At 46.9% G+C, this 18117-nt stretch overlaps 1 protein-coding gene across 5 annotated transcripts in view; it reads left to right on the top strand.

Annotated features, from left to right (window-relative positions):
- Positions 1-18117, top strand: part of Ripor2 (RHO family interacting cell polarization regulator 2) — a 226230-nt gene that overhangs the window by 128024 nt on the left and 80089 nt on the right. Inside the window, exon 1 of one of the 5 annotated variants that reach the window (XM_052157678.1) lies at positions 7586-7872. The exons of the other annotated variants lie outside the window; for them this stretch is intronic. Coding sequence (XP_052013638.1) covers positions 7824-7872 — 49 coding nt within the window. The 5' untranslated portion in view covers positions 7586-7823. Of the gene's footprint in view, positions 1-7585; positions 7873-18117 lie in introns of those variants that run through there. 5 annotated transcript variants of the gene reach the window in all.

Here is an 18117-nt window from a genome sequence, read left to right as displayed (position 1 = left end):
GAGAGGAGCGTGAGGAATGAGACTGAACAGGAAGTGGCCAAACTGAAAGCCTGGGACAAACAGCATCCACCTGGGAGCACTCACTGCATCCACCTGGGAGCACTCACTGCATCCACCTGGGAGCACTCACTGCATCCACCTGGGAGCACTCACTGCATCCACCTGGGAGCACTCACTGCATCCACCTGGGAGCACTCACTGCATCACCCTGGAGGATTTGATGATTTTCTTTTTACTGTGCCTCTGATGGCTCCATAAAAGGAAGGGGCTTATTCAGAAGTAAAAGTTTATTTCCAACCTTAAAAACAAAAGTGCCCATCTACCCAGTGCTTAGCACTCTGTTTACAGATGCGAGTAGTTCCCAACTGCTTCCACCTACGTTTTGGAATCCTTTATACCTGTTCTGTTGTGTCCTAACACTTTTCTATTAAAAATATATTCTTCACTTTGTACCTCTTGGCATTCAGAACTGAGAAGAATTGTCGATTTAACACACTGCCCAAATCTTTGTCTGTCTCTGTTTCTGGTTCTGAAAATGAAATCTGAGGACCCTTGAGGTTTACCAAAGCCCTTTCAAGTTCTGTAGCAGCCTCAATGTGTATGCATGCATGCGTGTGTGTGTGTGTGTGTGTGTGTGTGTGTGTGTGTGTGTATGTGTGTGTATGCATGCATGCGTGCACGGTGCTCTCTCCAGAGCAGGCACATGTGAAGGCCAGAGGTTAATATCAACTTTCTTTCTCTGTTACTCTCCTTTTTTAAGTAAGACACTGTCTCTCACTGAACCTGTAGCTCAGTGCTTCAGATAGACACTGGCCAGTGAGGCCCAGAATCCACCTGTCTCCGTCTCCCAAGCACTGGGGTCACAGAGTGTGCTGCCACAGCTAGATTTTACACATGTGCTGGAATACAAATCCCCTCCCTCATGTTTGCATAGCAGCACTTACTCACTGACCCACCTCCATAGTTCTTGTCTATTTGTTTATTTTTGAGATAGCCCTGGCTACCTGGAAACTCCAGTCTGACCTCAAATTTATGGAACTCCACCTGCCTTGTCCTCCTGGGTACTGTACTGGGTACACACACACACACACACACACACACTCCGCATCACCATGCTTGGCTTCAGTATTACGAAAAAGCATAAAATGGTCTAATGATCTTAGGACCATTACGCTGTATTTTTTTTAAATGTTAAAGCATTCTCTTAGAAAGTAGAGAAGGATAGAATGTTGGTCAAGATTATACTATATAGTACAAGATTATATATATTACAGAAAAAGACCTCAAGGTGTTATATAATAATCATGTATAAGAAATATGATGTTTCTCAAAGTTTCTGAAGAGAAAATTTTTGTACTTGAAGCACATTTTCTTCGCCATCGGCTCTGAGCATCCAGTTGTCTGTGCCTCTGAAGCCTTCTAGTCACTCCGTGCAGAAGCTAGATCTGTAGATGGGGCACAGGCTTAGGGGGATTTGTCTGAACTCATTGGCCTGACTTCAGTACCTTTGAGCAACTTGTTCTGGGACATACTAAAATGACAACAGCGTTGACCAAGAATGTTCCCATTGCAAAAGCAAATGCGTGTGACAATGGGAAGGAAATGCCTGAGATGTCTGCTTCTGTGAGGACCTTATCAAAGGCCCCAGACATGCATAGGAGATCTGGCTCCCTGCACTTCCACTAGTGATGAGCACAGACACAGGAGCTGCTGCTGTGCCCATAAATGCTGGCCTGGGGTGGGGGAGGGGGCTCTTCAGGGGAAGGTGGCAGAAGCCAGCAGAAAAGTCATGTTCACCTTCCTCACCGAGCCAGCCGATTGACTCGTGGTACAAAACATAGCTCCCGACACACAGCTTATTGATAGTGAGAAGTGCGCTGATCAGCTCTCCCAGAGGCAGGTTGTGCATGGGTCTGTGTTCAGGGGACAGAGGACCTAAAAAAAGACCAGTGGCATGATGGGAATGAGGGCTTTCAAAACCAGGGGCGATTTTAGAGATAAACCTCAATGGTAGGAGGATGCTTGATAGACAGAGAATCAGTTAAGAATTTCTAGGCAATGGATTGGCCTGAGCAAAACAACAGTAAAAAAAAAAAAAGAAAAAAAAACAGGAAGTGTGGTTACCTGGCTATACAGACCCTTCATATGACAGATGTGACACAGAGGCCGAAATTAACCAAGTTCCTCCTCAGCAGTAAAGTCTCTCAACTTCAAATGGAGGATCCTTCTAGGGACTGTCCCCTGCCTGTGAGGGTGACAGCAAGGTGGGGACCCATCTGGGAAGGCTTCTGAAACCACACTCCTGATGCCTCGTGAGGTTGTGTGATGAAGGAGTTCAGGAGTCTCAGAACCAAAGACAGGCATGGTGCACGTCTTTAATCTCAGCACCCAGAAGACAGAGGCAGGAGGATCTCTGAGTTCAAGGCCAGCCTATTCTAAATATTGAGTTCCAGGACAGTCAGGGAAACCCTGTTTCAAGAAAACAAAACAATAACATCTGGGACCCAGAGCTGGGGTTGTGGCTTGCCTAGCTCGGATGCTTGACTAGCATTCACGAAGCTTGAGTTCAAATCCCAGCACTGCATAAAATATGCATGATGGCGCATGCCAGTAGTTCTAGGACCCTGGAGATAGAAGCAGGAGGATCAGCAGTCCAAGGTCATGTTTGGGTATATTGGAAATTCAAGGCCTACTTGGACTACTTGAGTGAGAACCTATCTCAACTAAAATAAAAATCTCAAGACCAGCAGCATTTCAAGCTATGATATAGTTGAATGTTGCTAAGGGAGGGTCACGTGATTAGAGAATGCCCTTCAACGTGAGATCCTGAACTCGGCTCCTCTTGTGGACGTGAGTCATCCCAGTTAGGAAGGAAGCCTAGATCTCAGGCTAGATCTGATCACCTCTCCAGGAACTGTCAACTAGGCCAGAAGTAGACGCCAGAAGTCATCAGTGCCGTAGGCACAAGATACACAGAAAATAAAACACAGAAGGCCGCCAGAGCCGGGTTTCCGATAGATCCCGACAAGAGCATCAGCCTCACTCGGCCGTGCCGTATGCCTCGCTCTGAGCTGCATAGAGTTCTAAATTGGGAAATCAAATCAGCTTTGGATGCTTTTCTCGTTTCTTCCGATGAACGGTGTATTTTTTAGACTCGATCAGGCTTACTGGGCTGATGCTGTTAGCCAAACATCAGCTTAAAAATTCTGCAGAAGGAGAATGACACAGCCTTACTGTTTTGGAAAGGGAAACTTGTCGGTACCGCTGAAGTTAAAACAGTTTCGTACTACCAAAAATAAAGCCGTTCCCATAGCACCCGGAGCACTTCCTCTTTCCCGTGGCACACCTCACTTACTCATCTCCAGGACCACCGGCCCAGGCAGGTCGAGTGGCTGCCGAGGCCCTCCCCTAGCCCACTACCTGATACTGATCTCACTCAACCGTTCACTGATCATAGCTGCCATCTTATTTATGAGTGTTCTTGATGGAGAATTGACGTGAGGGGGTGGGCTTGACTGCGTTTTAAGGAACCATTCTTTTCTTTTCAAGTCAACAGATTTTTACTTAGGGAAATTTGCATGTCACTCTCCTGCTGCCTATCAAGGTCACTTAGTTCCTTCAAAGCAGAGCTCAACACTTTAAGACAGCTCTGCTGTAAAAGCACCGATGCTCAGTCCAGGCGCGCAGTCCGCCCACGTTTCTCTCATTTGAGCTGCTTCTGTTTCCACGTGAGTGAAGAACGTTCTCATGACTTCAGAGCTCTCTCTCCATCTGAGATAGAGACACCCATGACAGTGTGACAGTGCTAAGTGGTGATGGTATCCGTGACAAGGCTCCTACTTTGAACATGAAGCCTGGAATTGAAGGCACAAGTCTTATTATAAAGAGATGGGGTTTGTTTGTTTGTTTTGCTTTGCTTTACCAATATAGCATTGACACAACCTACATACGGATCTGAGTACAATATCAGAGGAATGAATGTGGTCTAGATTCCTTCGTGTTAAGAGAAGAGGGGTGTCAGAAACTGAGGGGGCAGCTTATCTATTGCTTCAGGAACCATTCCTTTCTGCCAGCAGGAGGAAACGCAACTGTCTCCTAGTAAGGAGGTTCCCATAGTACCCCTGCCTCCATGAATGGAAGAGATCTGTGTGTCATAGTTCCCTGGGTAAAGTCCCAAGAATGCCCTTGGCAGATATGAATGCTCTGCTCAGAGAAATTCAGAGAATGTAAGAATTCTGCTTTGGAAGCAGTAAATAGCACCACAGGTGAAGGTAGGAATAAGGAGAAAGCCACCCCTTCAAGAATGAGGACTCTGGAGGTCTCGGCAGAGACAGTGAATGGAGATGCCTGCTGTAGAGCTTTGGACTGAGATTCCTGGTCTGGTGTGTGCTCTTAATCTGGTTGCCCTGTTGGACAAAGCACTTAACTTCTCTGGCACGTGAACCACAGGGCCCCATCAGGAATGCATTCTGTCTTGTTAGATCTATGATGCCCCGTCTGTAACTCATGTTCTTACCTGCTGTCTGAGGATGACTTGTGCTAGGATCCATGGGGGCTACAAAATCATCTAGGACAGATCCCAGTCCAAAGAGGAAACTGACCTGTGTTCAGGATCCTCCCTTCCATCTTCTACACGCTGGTTCCCTGCCTGGGGAGCCTGCTCAAAGAGGCACTGCTCAACCCACTTCCTATTTATTTGCAATTTCAGTTCTGCCTCAAGTTGAGCATCTGCAAGGTAAAGCTAAACAAAATACCTTGGGGATTCCTGTCATGCAGTGCTCTTTTTCCAGAGCACAGGAAATGCAACACTGTTTGCAACATCACATTTCGTTCAGTACCTATAATATTATTCAACACAGAGGTTCTAGGCATCTTGAGATCAACCTGTTAGGAAATTCAGAAATGAGAGGACAGGAAAGGGACAAGGAGCCTGAGGGAACAGATATAGCCAGGGTCTTTTAACTGAGTGTGAATAAATGGCCAATGCTATTTTGACTTGGGCAAAGGTTTCTCCATTGGAAATAAGCCAGGTTGACAAGGGGAATAAAATGATTGACGAGTCAGGGACTGCTTCAGAATGCAGTTATCCATCTTCCATCTGATAGACCTGGGACACAGTGTGTAAGGCAGATATGGTCCCTGCCCCATGAGCTCACAGATTAGTGACAGAGAGACAGTCAAAGAGTGGTCAGTGCTTTGGGAGACAAGTGGGGATGAAAAGGATCACTGGGGCGTGGATGTGCTAAAGATGTCAGTGGTCAGTGATAACCAGGAAAAGGCTACGAAGGTTTAAGGAACTGGAGGGAGGCCCTGGAGATAGCAGAGATCTATAAAGGGTGGGCTCACCAGAATCTTGTTAGCAGTGGTGCTGTGGTTATCTTTCTTGTTGCTAGGATCAAATAAATACCTGGCTCCAATTGAGGGGATACTGTCCGTCACGGCAAGGAGGTGCTGGTGGTGAACACCTTCTCTCCTTGTGTTCAGACCAGAACCCCAGCCCTTGAATGGAAGGTGCTGTCCACTCTGAGGCCGGCCTTTCCACTGCAAGTAACTTATCTGGAGAACCCTTTACAGACTGGTCCAAGGGCCTGCTGCCTAGGTGAGCTTAGATCCTACCAACCTGATGATGAAGGCTAACCATCACCAGCTGTGTGGACTCTGGGTTTTATTCTGTATTCCATATGGGGAGCTGAAGCAGGATTTAAAGTCAAAGATGGGTCACACTGTGGTTTACAGTGTTTCAAAGGCCACTGTTTCTGCAAGGTGCACAATTGTCTAGCATTGCCTAAGAAATCAACAACCTACAGCCATTTAAAAGAACACACAGTATTAACTCGCAACTTCCACTAGTCACTAGTCAAGAATTCAGGCCCAGCTTCGCGATATCCTCTGAAGAATGGGCGCCATGAAGAATGCCTCTCATAAGCCATGGCTTTTTTCTTTTTCTTTCTTTCTTTTCTTTTTATTTATTTATTTATTTATTTTGCATGTGCTCTAAAGTTGATTAAGCTGGGTCATTTTGGACAAGTTATGCTCTTTTTAATCTTAGTTTGCCCATCTACGAAGTAGGAATCAAAATACTGAAAGATTTTAAGCAGGTGTAAACAGTCCAGGGGATAAGAAGATCATTCTAAACTGTATTTTTAATAACTGTATGTTTGTAAGGATTGATGCATTAGGGACTTGCATCAACATCCACAAAGAGGCATACAGAGAGCAGCCCTCCGTGTGCTAAGCTGTCATGCCATGTAGTCGACATTTTCCTCCTGGGAAGGAATGTCCACCTGGGAAGGGGTCGTGCGGATGGGAAGTGTGTTGAGTTGAGAGAAGGGAATCCCTGGAGAATGCAGCTGGAAAGGGCAGGCTGTCAGAGCTCCTCTCAGGCCATGATGAGAGAGACCTGTCCAGCGCTCCTCCTTGGGTGATCACTGAAGTCTGGCTGTATTCTTATGTGGGGAGTGATTGGGCTGCGACTGGGCGGCTTGTGTTTTCCAGGTCTAAGGATGTCCAAGTTTCCTGGTGCTGCCATAGACTCCTCTCCTAATCTTTGTTGGTCAGCGTTTATACTTCTTGATTCTAATGTCTTCAGAAAGTGACTAGATCTCAGTTTGGGATGTGATGGATGGATTTGTAGGACACTTTGATTTTACATATTGTAAATATACAGTTGTATGAATAAGTCTGTTTCACAGATGAGGGAACTGAGACCTGGGAGATTGTCCACTTGAGGATGGATGTAGAGGCCACTCTTTGGCTCCAGGTCCTTAGAACGCCAATCTCATACCCTTCACTCACAGAATTTGTTTGGTTTGGTTTGGTTTGGTTTGGTTTGGTTTTTTTGTTTTTGTATTTTGCTTTGGGTTTTTTAAATTGATGCCAGGGTCTCATATAATAGCCTAGTAACCAATGCTGACCTGGGATTTACTATATATAACCCAGGCTGGCATCGACCTTACAGCAGTCTTCCTGCCTTAGCCTCTTGAATGCCACCACACTCAGCTTCAAAATGTCCTTTATATGGAATGTTTTTGTCTGTCAGACCCACCTCCATTTTAAATCTTTATGTATAATTCAAATTCACACAAAAAGAGGGGTTTCAAAGCCAAACAAAAGTCTTGCTTCTCCCTATCACAGTGAGACCTCTGTAGAAACAAGTCGTTGGGTGCTCGTACCCAGAGGCCCTCTCCAACCGGGCTTTTCAACCTAACTCCTGCCTTGAGCCTTGAACTTTACTCCCCAGCACTGTGCACAACCCTCCCCCATCTCATCATTTGCAATGCACTGCCCTTTTTGAGATTCCCCCCACCACCACCCAAAGGGCTGGCTGCACAGACACTCTTGTCTCTGCTGAGATCTCCTCTAATGCTCCGTGTCGGCTGGGCTCACTCAACTCCCCTGTGGCGGAGTCGTCCTAAGCTGCGCCACAAGCTAGTGTCCCAGAGCCTGGCGTGCAGGCAGCCGATCAGCTGGAGGCAAGCACCCAAGCGCAGCCTGAAGGAGTCGGGCTGAAGGGACCATCAAGCAGCTGTCTCCACCCGCCCTCCCCCTCCCCCCCCCCCGCACCGGTGACGTGCCAGCCCCCGCGTGCGCGCCTCCCCACCGCCCTCTCGGCTGCCGCGCTCGCTCCGCGCTCCGCCACCCGCGCGTCCGCTGGCCCCGCAACTTCACCCGGAGTGGCGGCAGCTGGTGCGACGCCAGAGCGCTGGGACCACGACTGTCACCCTCGGCCCTTTCCTTGTTGGCTGGGAGGAACGAGCACCGGCTGTCCGCGGATCCCGAGGTGCACGGCAGCGAGGGGCGGTGCGTGGGTGCCGAGGTGGTACATGCCACCCGGTACTAAGCGTCTCCGGGCACTAGGAGCGTTCTCGGCAGGTAGGTGCATGCGCCTCTAAAAGACATTTTCTGCGTCTGGTTTTGGTTTCCACCGGCATGAAGTGGGTGTATGGAGAAGTGTCCTGGGCTTGAATGAACCTTGCATATTAAGAAGAACCCTTGGGTGTCCTGGTGAATCCGGGGAGGCTGGGACGAGAAGAGAAGTTGCTAAGGGAGAGGGGCCATGCACTTCGTGCAGGCAGACCCAAAGGATGTCCTTCCCACACTGGGAGAAGCCTGTGGCACTACCTAAGGTAGGGGCTTGTCAGGGACAGGGGATCACCTGAGAGGTAGGAGACTGGAACCGAAATGTGAGCGTCCGCGGGTGGGATCGTGGGTGAACCTTGGCTACCGAAAGACTTCCGGGCACCCAGCAGCGATGGGTGATCCAGCTCAGAGGAAGGATCGCAATTTCCAAAGGCTCCGTGTGCCTCCAGACTGAGCGATTGAGCTTGGCTGGGACCCAGCTGCTCCAGTTTGGCCACGTGAAGCCGGTGCGAACCGGGAAGAAAGCCGGCCAGAAGAAATGTGTTGCTTTCGATGCCAACCTGTATTTGGAAAGACTGGGGTACGGGGGTCACACTTGAGGACACTCCAGCCCTAGCAGGTGTCTGTGATACTGAACGTGCGGGAGAAGGTGGGTTTCTGTAGTTCCTCTGCCTCAGGCTATTTATTACCTCATAGCTCCCTCCCACAGATTCGTGGGTAAGGATCGCTGTAGAAGAGGGCAGGCATTGGAATTCACTAAGCAGAGCCGTTCAGGTGAGAGAATGACAGAACTGTGGACAGTCACAGCTCTCGAGTGAGAAACAAGACAAAACCCTAGAGAAGCTGGCAGTGGTTTTTATGTGTGCGGAGTGGGGGTGGGGCAGAGTAGGAGTCACAGCCCATGGGCTCTGGTCTAGGGGACACCTATATGTTGCCTGAGTGACTGTGAAGAAATGTCAACACTGAAGTAAAACAATGTGATTGTCTCTCTCTCTCTCTCTCTCTCTCTCTCTCTCTCTCTCTCTCTCTCTCACACACACACACACACACACACACACACAGACCAGGCTGTCTTTTCTCCCAGCTCCCCTTGCAAATATGAGCACCCACCCATTGTTTCCTGACATAGTCATTTCTTCCCTTTTTTGTTTTGTTGTTTTTGATGTTGGTTGGTTGGTTGGTTTTGTTTTGCTTTGTTTGGGGAGAACATTCTGGGTCAGGTTTGCCTCTCTCCTTCTTCCCACCCTCACCCAGTCCTCCTACTAGCCTACTTCTCTTAGAGCAGTCTCTGAGAGTCCCATTCATAAGGTTTAGCTCCACCAGAGTCTTCTATCTGCTGTTACAGCAAGAGAGGCCAGGGCACAGCTCCTGCAGAGAACCAGCAGCACCCTCAATCCAGTCCCCAGCAATTATATGTAAAGTGGGCACCCTCCCTCTGTGAGAACAAATCTGGTGGGAGGGGGCTCTGCTCAGTCCAGTCTCCAACATCAGAGCTCCTGCTGATGTCCCAAGAGTGGAGATACAGCCACAAGTTGCCCTTTGCCCTAGAAGCTAATGCATTTGCCTATCCAAAAGCTGACTGCACCCAACCATCTGAAAGAGAACATTGGAGAATCTGTTTAGTCAAAACACAGTGCATGTGTTGCTTTTGCACAAGCCCCCTGATGGGTGTTGTCTTCCGCTGACACTCTGATGTGAGATGTTTTCGCTAGGACTATTTTGCCCTCGATATAAATATAGAGAACGCCAAACCCGAACCCGACAAAGGGAAGGCTGTTAGCAGGGCCGGAGGACTTGCCTGGAAGCCTGTTTGCCAAAGCACAGGTTCCCTAAATGATTCCTTTCCTTCTGTTGATTACAAAGTAGAGCTATTTCCAGCAGAGAAGGGACTTGTCCCTTTCAGAGGTGAACTGTCCCAAGTGAACTAGGAGGAGGTTTTTATGCCTAATGTTTGGATCTGGGGAACTACACCTATTTAGGTGTCCAGGCTTTGGGATGAGGTCCTGACAGGTGTGCTGACTGAATCTTCTTTCACTGATGAGAAACTACCCCTGAGAGGATAGATCCCATGCCTCCCCTTCTAAATGAACCAAACCACTTCTGTTAGTCTTTGTCTCTCCCTCCCTTCCTGCCCCTCCTCCATTCTGTGTGTGTGAGAGAGAGAGACAGAGAGAAAGAGAGAGAGAGAGAGCTCCTGTGTGTGTGTTCAGGTGTCTTCCTCTGTCGGTCTTCATCTTATTATTTAAGACAGTTTCACTGAACCTGGAGCTCATCAAGTCAGCAAAATTAAGTGGCCGAGAGCTCTAGGGATTTCCCAGTCGCTGCTTTCTTGTCCTTAAGATTACAGGTATGCATGCACTACGATGTCCCGCTTTTTACATGGGTACTGGGCATCAAATTCAGGTCCCCGTGCTTGTGTGACAAGTACTTTACTGAAAGAGCCATCTCTCCTCTCCCCGCTCCCTCTTGTTACATTTTGAGCTCATTTTGTTATACCCCGCTTCTGTTAAGAGGACCCAAGCAGAAAAGGGTAGCTGTAGAGAGTAGACAATCAGCCTTCAGATTTCATGGTTTAATGATCATGGCTTTCTTGCAAGGGTCCTCTGGGGTTAAAGAGCTTGCAAACAAGTGCTTTATTCTAACATCCACGCAGTCAAGGGCTGGAAAAAAATTAAAATGCGGTTTTATTTTTATTCTGAAAAGAAGCAACAAGTCTGAAACCAGCCTCTTGCTTTCCTTGAGAGGAAGCAGTGAAAGTCATTTAATCTGCACAATGGGTGATCCCCAGGCAATGGCAGACTCAGCTTTCCATCTGGGCTTCCGGCAGCGCCTGGTTCTGAGGGGGGGCTTCATGCTTACAAACAGATCTTGTACTGGTTACCCTAATCTACCAAGAAAAGCTCCCGGGGGCTGGGGGTGGGGTGGGGTGGGGGTGTTGTACTGCTTGTGTCTGAAGCCATTCAACCAGAAAAGAATACCAACTGAAATCAGACAATGGGTCAAGGGAGGTGGGGTGGGGTGGGGGAGGAGCTACAGATAAGCAAGTAATTGGTTCCACAAAGGCAGACCTCGGTGTGGAATGGGGTCTCCCATCAGTCCTCATGTAAACAGCCCACAGTGGGACCATTGGGAAGATGTGTTCAGAAAAGGATTATGAAGCTGCACCTCTATATCCCAGCGGAGCCCTGCTCTGAGCTTCATTCCTCCAGGCTGTCTTACTGTATTCAGTTTCTCCAGACAGCATCTTCCCTGTGAAAACCTCTCAGTGATAGGCATGGGAGCCTTCACAGGGACTCCATGAAATGGTCCATTTCATCTTGAGTGAGCTAATTCAGAAATACCCACGATTTTGGTCCTTCTTGTGCTCCTTCCCTCTGAAGCCACAGGCTTCCTTTCTGGGCTAACGGTCTAGGTCTTTGTTTGGTTGATTTGGTCAAGTAAGCTTCTCCTTCACTTACTTAGATTGGAAGCATTCCCTGGAAATAATAGATGTTTTCCTGAGTGTGGCAGCTATCTGGTCAGGATCTGTTACTCATAGGTCCTTGAGGAGTTTCCTCCTTCTAAGGAAATTCAGACATTCGTGAAGAGATGAAGCTGGTCCAGTTTATTTTATTGTTCTTTGGTTATATGATACCGATGGGGGCAGGGCATTGATTACATTCATTTCACTAATGAAAAAGGAAATTGGAATTTTTTTTTTTACAGTGAAAGAAAATGAGATGCAGTATTTCTATGTTGTCTTCCATAAGACCAACTTGAGTTCCCAGCCAGAGCAAGAAGCAAGCCTTAAACAAAGGGAAAGGTTTATCACATTCTTTTAAAACAGTATACAGATGTTACACTATTCTAAAATGCATATAAAAAATTGATTACCAATCACTTTTAATTCTGAAGTGGATTTTTAATGTCCATTAATAATAATGTAGGGTAATACTACTTTTTCTTTTTCTCCTGCTTATGCATGTGTTTCTTGAACAAAGTTCTTGGGATCTTTGCCAGTGTGAGATTTCTCCTTCATAGTAAAAGCATAAAATATCAATTATAACTTCCAGGAAGTTTAATCCAACAGAGAAGAAGGAAGAGACAACTGGGTGACTATGTAACTTGTTTAGTCCGATGTATTAGTTCTTTGTCATGATAGCAAAATACCTGATATACAGTGCTTAGGAAGTAAGGAGAGGGTGTATCTAGCTCACCATTTGGATGGTATTATAGAGGCCTGGTGAGAGTCACCACTTGACTACATCACCTCATGGCCAGTAATTATTAAATGAGCAAGTATTACACAAACAAAGACATCTTAAACCAGGGGCAGGGAGAGACTAGAATCCCACACTCCCTTCAGAGAGCATGCTCCCAGATAACCTGGGGATCATTTCCACCACTTTCCAATACTTCCATTGTGCACCTCTTAGAGAACCTGGAAACCACACTCAAAGCACAGCCCTGCATTTCTACAGGCTGCCCGTAAGGTAGGTGTTGACACCAGACACACCCCTTCACTCAGAAGCATTTGGGGTTTGGACAGTAAGAGGATGATCACCTTAGGCAAAAAGCTAAGGTAGGTCAGAGAAAGCCAGGCCTTTTAGGAGAGATGAATGGAAGGGGAAAGAGAAACTACCAAATAAACAGACCAGCAGGCTGGCCCCTGAGGGCTCTGAGGGGCTGTTTGGCTTCTTCCTGTGCCCTTGTGGTTTGTGCCTAGCCACGAGAATCAACAACTTGTGAACCAGAATTTAAGAGCAGGAACCTAAAAGAAGATAGTGAAAGTCATAGCAGTGAGACTGCAAGCCTGGTACTGAAGGTCACTCATGAAGGTCACCTAGGAACAGTAGTGAACTAAGCTGTCAGTGATGACGGTGATGTCAGAGAAAGGTTGGTCATGGCTACACTACAAAGCACCTTAAATATACACAAATAGTGTCTTTTAACAGTTTCTGTGTTTGTGCTTCCCTTTGGGCTTAATGTTAACTGACTTTCCCTTGTAGCCCTGGAAGAGGTTCTTCACAAGCTGATTGTTCTGAAAGGAACCTAAGAAACAATGAGTACATTCTCTCCGGCTTGTCTGTGTAGTTCTTCACCCTTCAAGAGGACAAGGGCAGAAGGAGACAGAGCAATGGGGATCAATACACAGTCCAGGACAGATTCCTGGATCTAGACCAACTCCCAAGAGATTATTCCTCACGTGGCATTTAATTTCTTTGCTCTTTGCGACACATGAAGTTCAAGAATAACCTTGACCTTAACTGTTTCCCTTCCAACACTGGGGCCCCTGCTGACAGGCAGACTCGAGGCTGATCCTCGAATGGCAAAACCACACCATACTATTAGTTCCTCAGGTAGCATTAGCCGTGTGGATGTGTTCCATGTTCTTCATTGTCTGTAGCCCAACTTAAAATTGTCTTACCGAGGCTTCATTAGGAACAACTGAAGCTTGGAAAAGAAAGGGAGAGGTGGATCTCAGGTGACAGACTGCACCCAGAGGATCCAGCATTCACCAGGGTTCAGTTGCCGAGAGGAGACAGGCAGTCAAGATGGCTTGCAAAAATTATGTGCTACACTGAAGAAGGCTAAGCAAACACACACAGGTTACACTTTGTAGATCACATTTGTAACTGAATTATAAATGTCCCTACTGTCTGATTTAGAATCCAGAAGCTGCCTGATGATCTGAGAAGCTATTGGCATGGCCAGGTAACAACTGCCAGGAAGTTACCACAGGAAAAAACAGATACTTAGTACGGTGGCTCGTCTAGGATACTACACAAAATAATGATTCTATCCATCCATCCATCTATCTATCTATCTATCTATCTGTCTGTCTGTCTGTCTGTCTGTCTGTCTGTCTAGATGCCCATGCCAAATCTCTGACACCTAAATATCCGATTTCCTTTATGACAAAGAAGACCTTGCCCATATGATTATGTCAAGGATTTAGCAAAATCCTAGATTACCTACCACCTGGGCCCAGTCTAGTTAATTTAGTTCTTAAAAGCAAAGCAAACAAATGGCTCTCTGAGAACTATCACTCCACGGTTATTGCCTTTGAAGTACAGGGACGGAGACCTGGGAGAAGGAATGCTGGAAGCTAGAAGAGATAAGGAAACAGGTTTTCTTATAGAGGCTCCAGAAGGAAACACAGGCTTTCGAGTTTCTTGATTTGTGTCTAGTAAGACCTATTTCAGATCTCAGTCCACTAGATCAATAAGCTCCTAAGTGTGTGTTGGTGTTTGATACCACTAGCTTTATGGTCATCTATTACAACGGCCATAGAAAAGCAACACTTTCACCCTCCCACTCACATCTGCCTTCAGAGCTCACAAATCTGATGGTGGCTCCTCCTCATTGGGGGTGGGACAGATCTAGCTGTAGAGGATTCTGAGACATGGCATTCAATGCAGGGAGGTACCGTAAAGACTGGGGGCAGTAGCCAATGTGACATTGAATGCCAAGCAAGCATAACCCCTGCAGCTGCCACAGGACGTCGAGAGGCTTTTGAGACCCACTGGTGGATATGTCCAACACCCTGTCCTTCTGTGAGGGATGGTAGCATTTGGCAGAACAGAAGTGGATGCCTGAGTTTTTAGGTAGTTTAACAAATGTTCTGAGTCATGAAGATACAACAGGGGGAGGGGAGGAAGGAGGCTTCGAATAGCTGTCCACTTCAGCTTGGTAGAAGTTACCGTCCAGAGAGTGAGCACATTGCACAAAAGCATCATTAGCATTACTAGAGCCAAGTGCTGACTTACTGCGGCTCTACGCTGAGCCACAGTGCAGATGGCCTCAGCATTACCTCCTTCCCCACAGGATCTTCCTACCAGAGAGACTCTGCCTGCTACCCCTCCAATGGAGAGATGAAGGCCTGTGTCTGTTCCTTCAACATTGCAACATTCCTGATCAATAGCGAATATGACCTTTTGGGTACCAGCTGTTGTTACTGTTGTTGTTATCGTTGTCATCCCCATCACTGTTGCTGTCTGATGCCTCACTGAGCATCCCAGGGTAGCCTAGAAATTGTTCGGGGGCCTTGAACTCACAATCAGCCAGCCACCCATCAGCTAGAATAACAGGAACATACTGTTAGGCCTGGTTTAAGAATATATCTTCTAAGACCAGATCACAAAATATAATTGTGTTTGTTTCTTGGCAGAGTATCTTACTTACCATATAACCCAGGCTGGCCTTGGGCTTAAAATGTAGCCTCATGGCCTCAAAACGTGTGGCAGTCCTCCTAGTCCAGTCTCCTGAGTGCTGGGATTACAAACGGCACCGCACCTCACCCTAAGAGATAAGTCAGCTTCCACTCCTGTCAGCTGGAACAAAGCTTCTGGAGCTGCGATCCGGCATTCCAAATCTCTCACTGCGAGCTGAGACCACTGTGCTGTGAGGAAGCCCAGGCTAGCTGACCACAAAGACAGCCCTGAGGCGCTGAGAACAGAGAATGGGTCCCTGTCAGCCGTCGGCAGTACTGGTCTTTGATATTTTATAACCTACTGCCATCTGACTGCTAGGAGACGTGGATCCCAACCGTCTGAAGTTTGTGACTCGTTGTGGTTGTTGCAGGTCACTGCATGTATGGAATGATTGGTCGCCTCACAGTAGGTAGCCCACTTGGTTCTAACAAATGTAGAGTGAAGTCAGTGAAGACCATAGCTTTGTTGTTCCCAGGTGACTTTACTGACGTAGAAAAGAGGTCAGTGGTCCGTCGTAGAAATCAGCTCAGATATGACTCTCATCTCTTCCTCCAGTTCGATATTGGCTAAGAAACTGAACCCCCACCACCGCCAGCACCCCACTCTCTCATCCCTTTCTCTTGGGACAAGATATTACTCTGAAGTCCATCTGGTCTCAAATTCACATCAAGCATCCTGCCTTGGCCTCCAAAGTTCAGAGATTACTGGTCTGAGCAAGGATGCTGGACTTCAGTCTTGAGTTTTGCATAAAGAGCAGACAGGTGTGCTCTATGGTTGGTTTCTGGAGAGGAGGCAGTTAGGAGGGCGAAGACGCCGGCCTGGATGAGGAGAGTCAAACTGACCAATCCAACACTGAACCAGCAGATTCCAGAGAACTGCTTGAGGTCCAACTTTTCCTGTGTAGGAAATGCAGAGGGTGTAAATATTTGCTTTGGAGAACATCCTCAAACTAGGGTCTCATCCTCTGAGAAGGGAAAGAGGAAGGAGATAGGCCGGAAGTGACTTAGCCCCAGAGGCACAGCTCCTCAGGCCGGTACCACTGTCCTGCCAGACTCGCTGATTTTCCCCCTTTTTATGGCTTCTTTCTGTTTATGTGTCATCCTTGGTGCTTCAAGTTTGGTGTGCCTCAAATTGAATCCAAGGTATTGTCGCTTAGAGAAGTACATAACCATATTAGTCTGAGTGAAGAGACTTTCTGTTTTATTCAGTTTTTTACAGTTTATAATTCCTATCTCTATTGTCCTATTTACTTTAGGGTGTGTGTGTGTGTGTGTGTGTGTGTGTGTGTGTGTGTGTACATATCAACATATGTGTGGAAGTATGTGTAGAGGCCAGAGGTCAGTGTCATCACTTCTCCAGTTTGTGTTTTTGAGACAGAATCTGGCACTGTCCTAGCACTCACTACTGAACATACTGTTAGGTAGTTAGCTGGCTTGCAAGACCAGGAATTTTCCTGTCTCTTCTTCCTCGTTGCTTGGATTACAGGCACAGGATGCCACACATGAGATTCCCAGGTCCTCATTCTTGAAGGGCAAACACATTCCTAACTGAATCTTCTCCCCAGTCTGTTCTGCCATTCATCTAAACATAGAACAACCCATGATATAATATCAATGCTTTCAGTTTCACAAATTAAAAAGTATAGACCACACGTGGTGGTCCATACACACAATCCCGGCACTTAGCATGGAAAGCAGTAGGTTCAGGAGCGCAATGTAGTCCTCAGCTACAGAGGGTGTTGGCTGCTAGCCAAGGATATATGAGATTCACTCTCAAAAGAAAAGTAAAAGGTAAACTGTCTGGTCCAAAATCTGAATGACCATGTGTAGAAAAGGATGGGTGAGCGCTGACTCTAATTGCTCCCTGGGCTCTCTCCACCTAGGCCTGCCCACATCACTACCCTTGGCAGTGAAAGCCTGCTTAGGCTGGAATGAGGAGGCTGATTTGTTCTGCCTGCCCTTTCTACTTAATAACTCAACTATGGCCAAACTTCAGGGTGGGTCTGGGGTGACTATCTTCTATCTGATGCTTTCAGAGTTCTTTGTTCCGTGAAAGATGGAAGAGGGGTCAGGAACTGCTCCTATTCAGGCTCCCATGATGTTCAAAAAAAAAAAAAAAAAAAGTTTGTCCCTTGAATCATGTCATCTTGCTCTTTGCCCTAAAATAGGACAGCAGTGACACGTGGTGTTCTTTCCTTTGAGGGTCACTTTCTTTTTCGGGATCTTCGGTGTGTGTTTCTCCACAGTGAGATGTTTTCCAGATGTTCCCTTATTTATTTACTTATTTTGCTTTCTGCTGCAAAAAAAAAAAAAAAAAATCTCTTCCCTGCTAATGGAAGAAAATAATCCTAGAAGAAGCTAAAGGGCAGCAGTGTCAAGCTGTTTCCCTACGTGTGGACACAGGCTGGGGACTAAGTGAGAGACAGCAAGGGGACAGCAGTCCCTCCTGCAGGAGGCTGACTGGCCTCAGTCCTCGATGATCTACCTGGAGAGAATAACTAAGATTAAACCATGCATGCAAATTTTCATTTAAAAAATATTTTGTGTATTATATTATGTGCGCGCGCGCGCGCGTGTGTGTGTGTGTGTGTGTGTGTGTGTGTGTGTGTGTGTGTGTGTGTGTTGGAAAGTATGTTAATGAGAGTGCAGGTGCCATTGGAGAGGTGGAAGATGCCCCCGGAGCTAGAGGTACAGGCTGTTGTGAACGACCCCGGGTGATGCTGGGAGCCTCTGATCCTCTACAAGAGCAGTGTGCCTTCCCAATTCCTGTGTCATCTCTCTAGCACCCATGTAAGTTCCTATACACAGAAGAAGAAGGGAAAAAAACACATTCAAGTTGAAGAGGTAGTAGGATCGTATCAGATCTGATGGTCAGCTTGGGCTGCGCAGCAAAACCTTGCCTTAAAATACATCATGCCTCCCCCCCAAGAAAGATGGGGAGGAAAGAGGAGGAAGATATGAAAAGAAAAAAAGAGGAAAAGAAGCAATAAATACAAATCTTGAGTGACAGTTTTGTGAATATATATCTCATGTTGAATGTTGACATAAATCTTCTTCCATGTTAA

Source organism: Apodemus sylvaticus, chromosome 14, assembly GCF_947179515.1.
Source record: "Apodemus sylvaticus chromosome 14, mApoSyl1.1, whole genome shotgun sequence".
NCBI classification, from domain to species: Eukaryota; Metazoa; Chordata; class Mammalia; order Rodentia; family Muridae; genus Apodemus; species Apodemus sylvaticus.
This window is presented reverse-complemented; position numbering and strand designations above follow the sequence as displayed.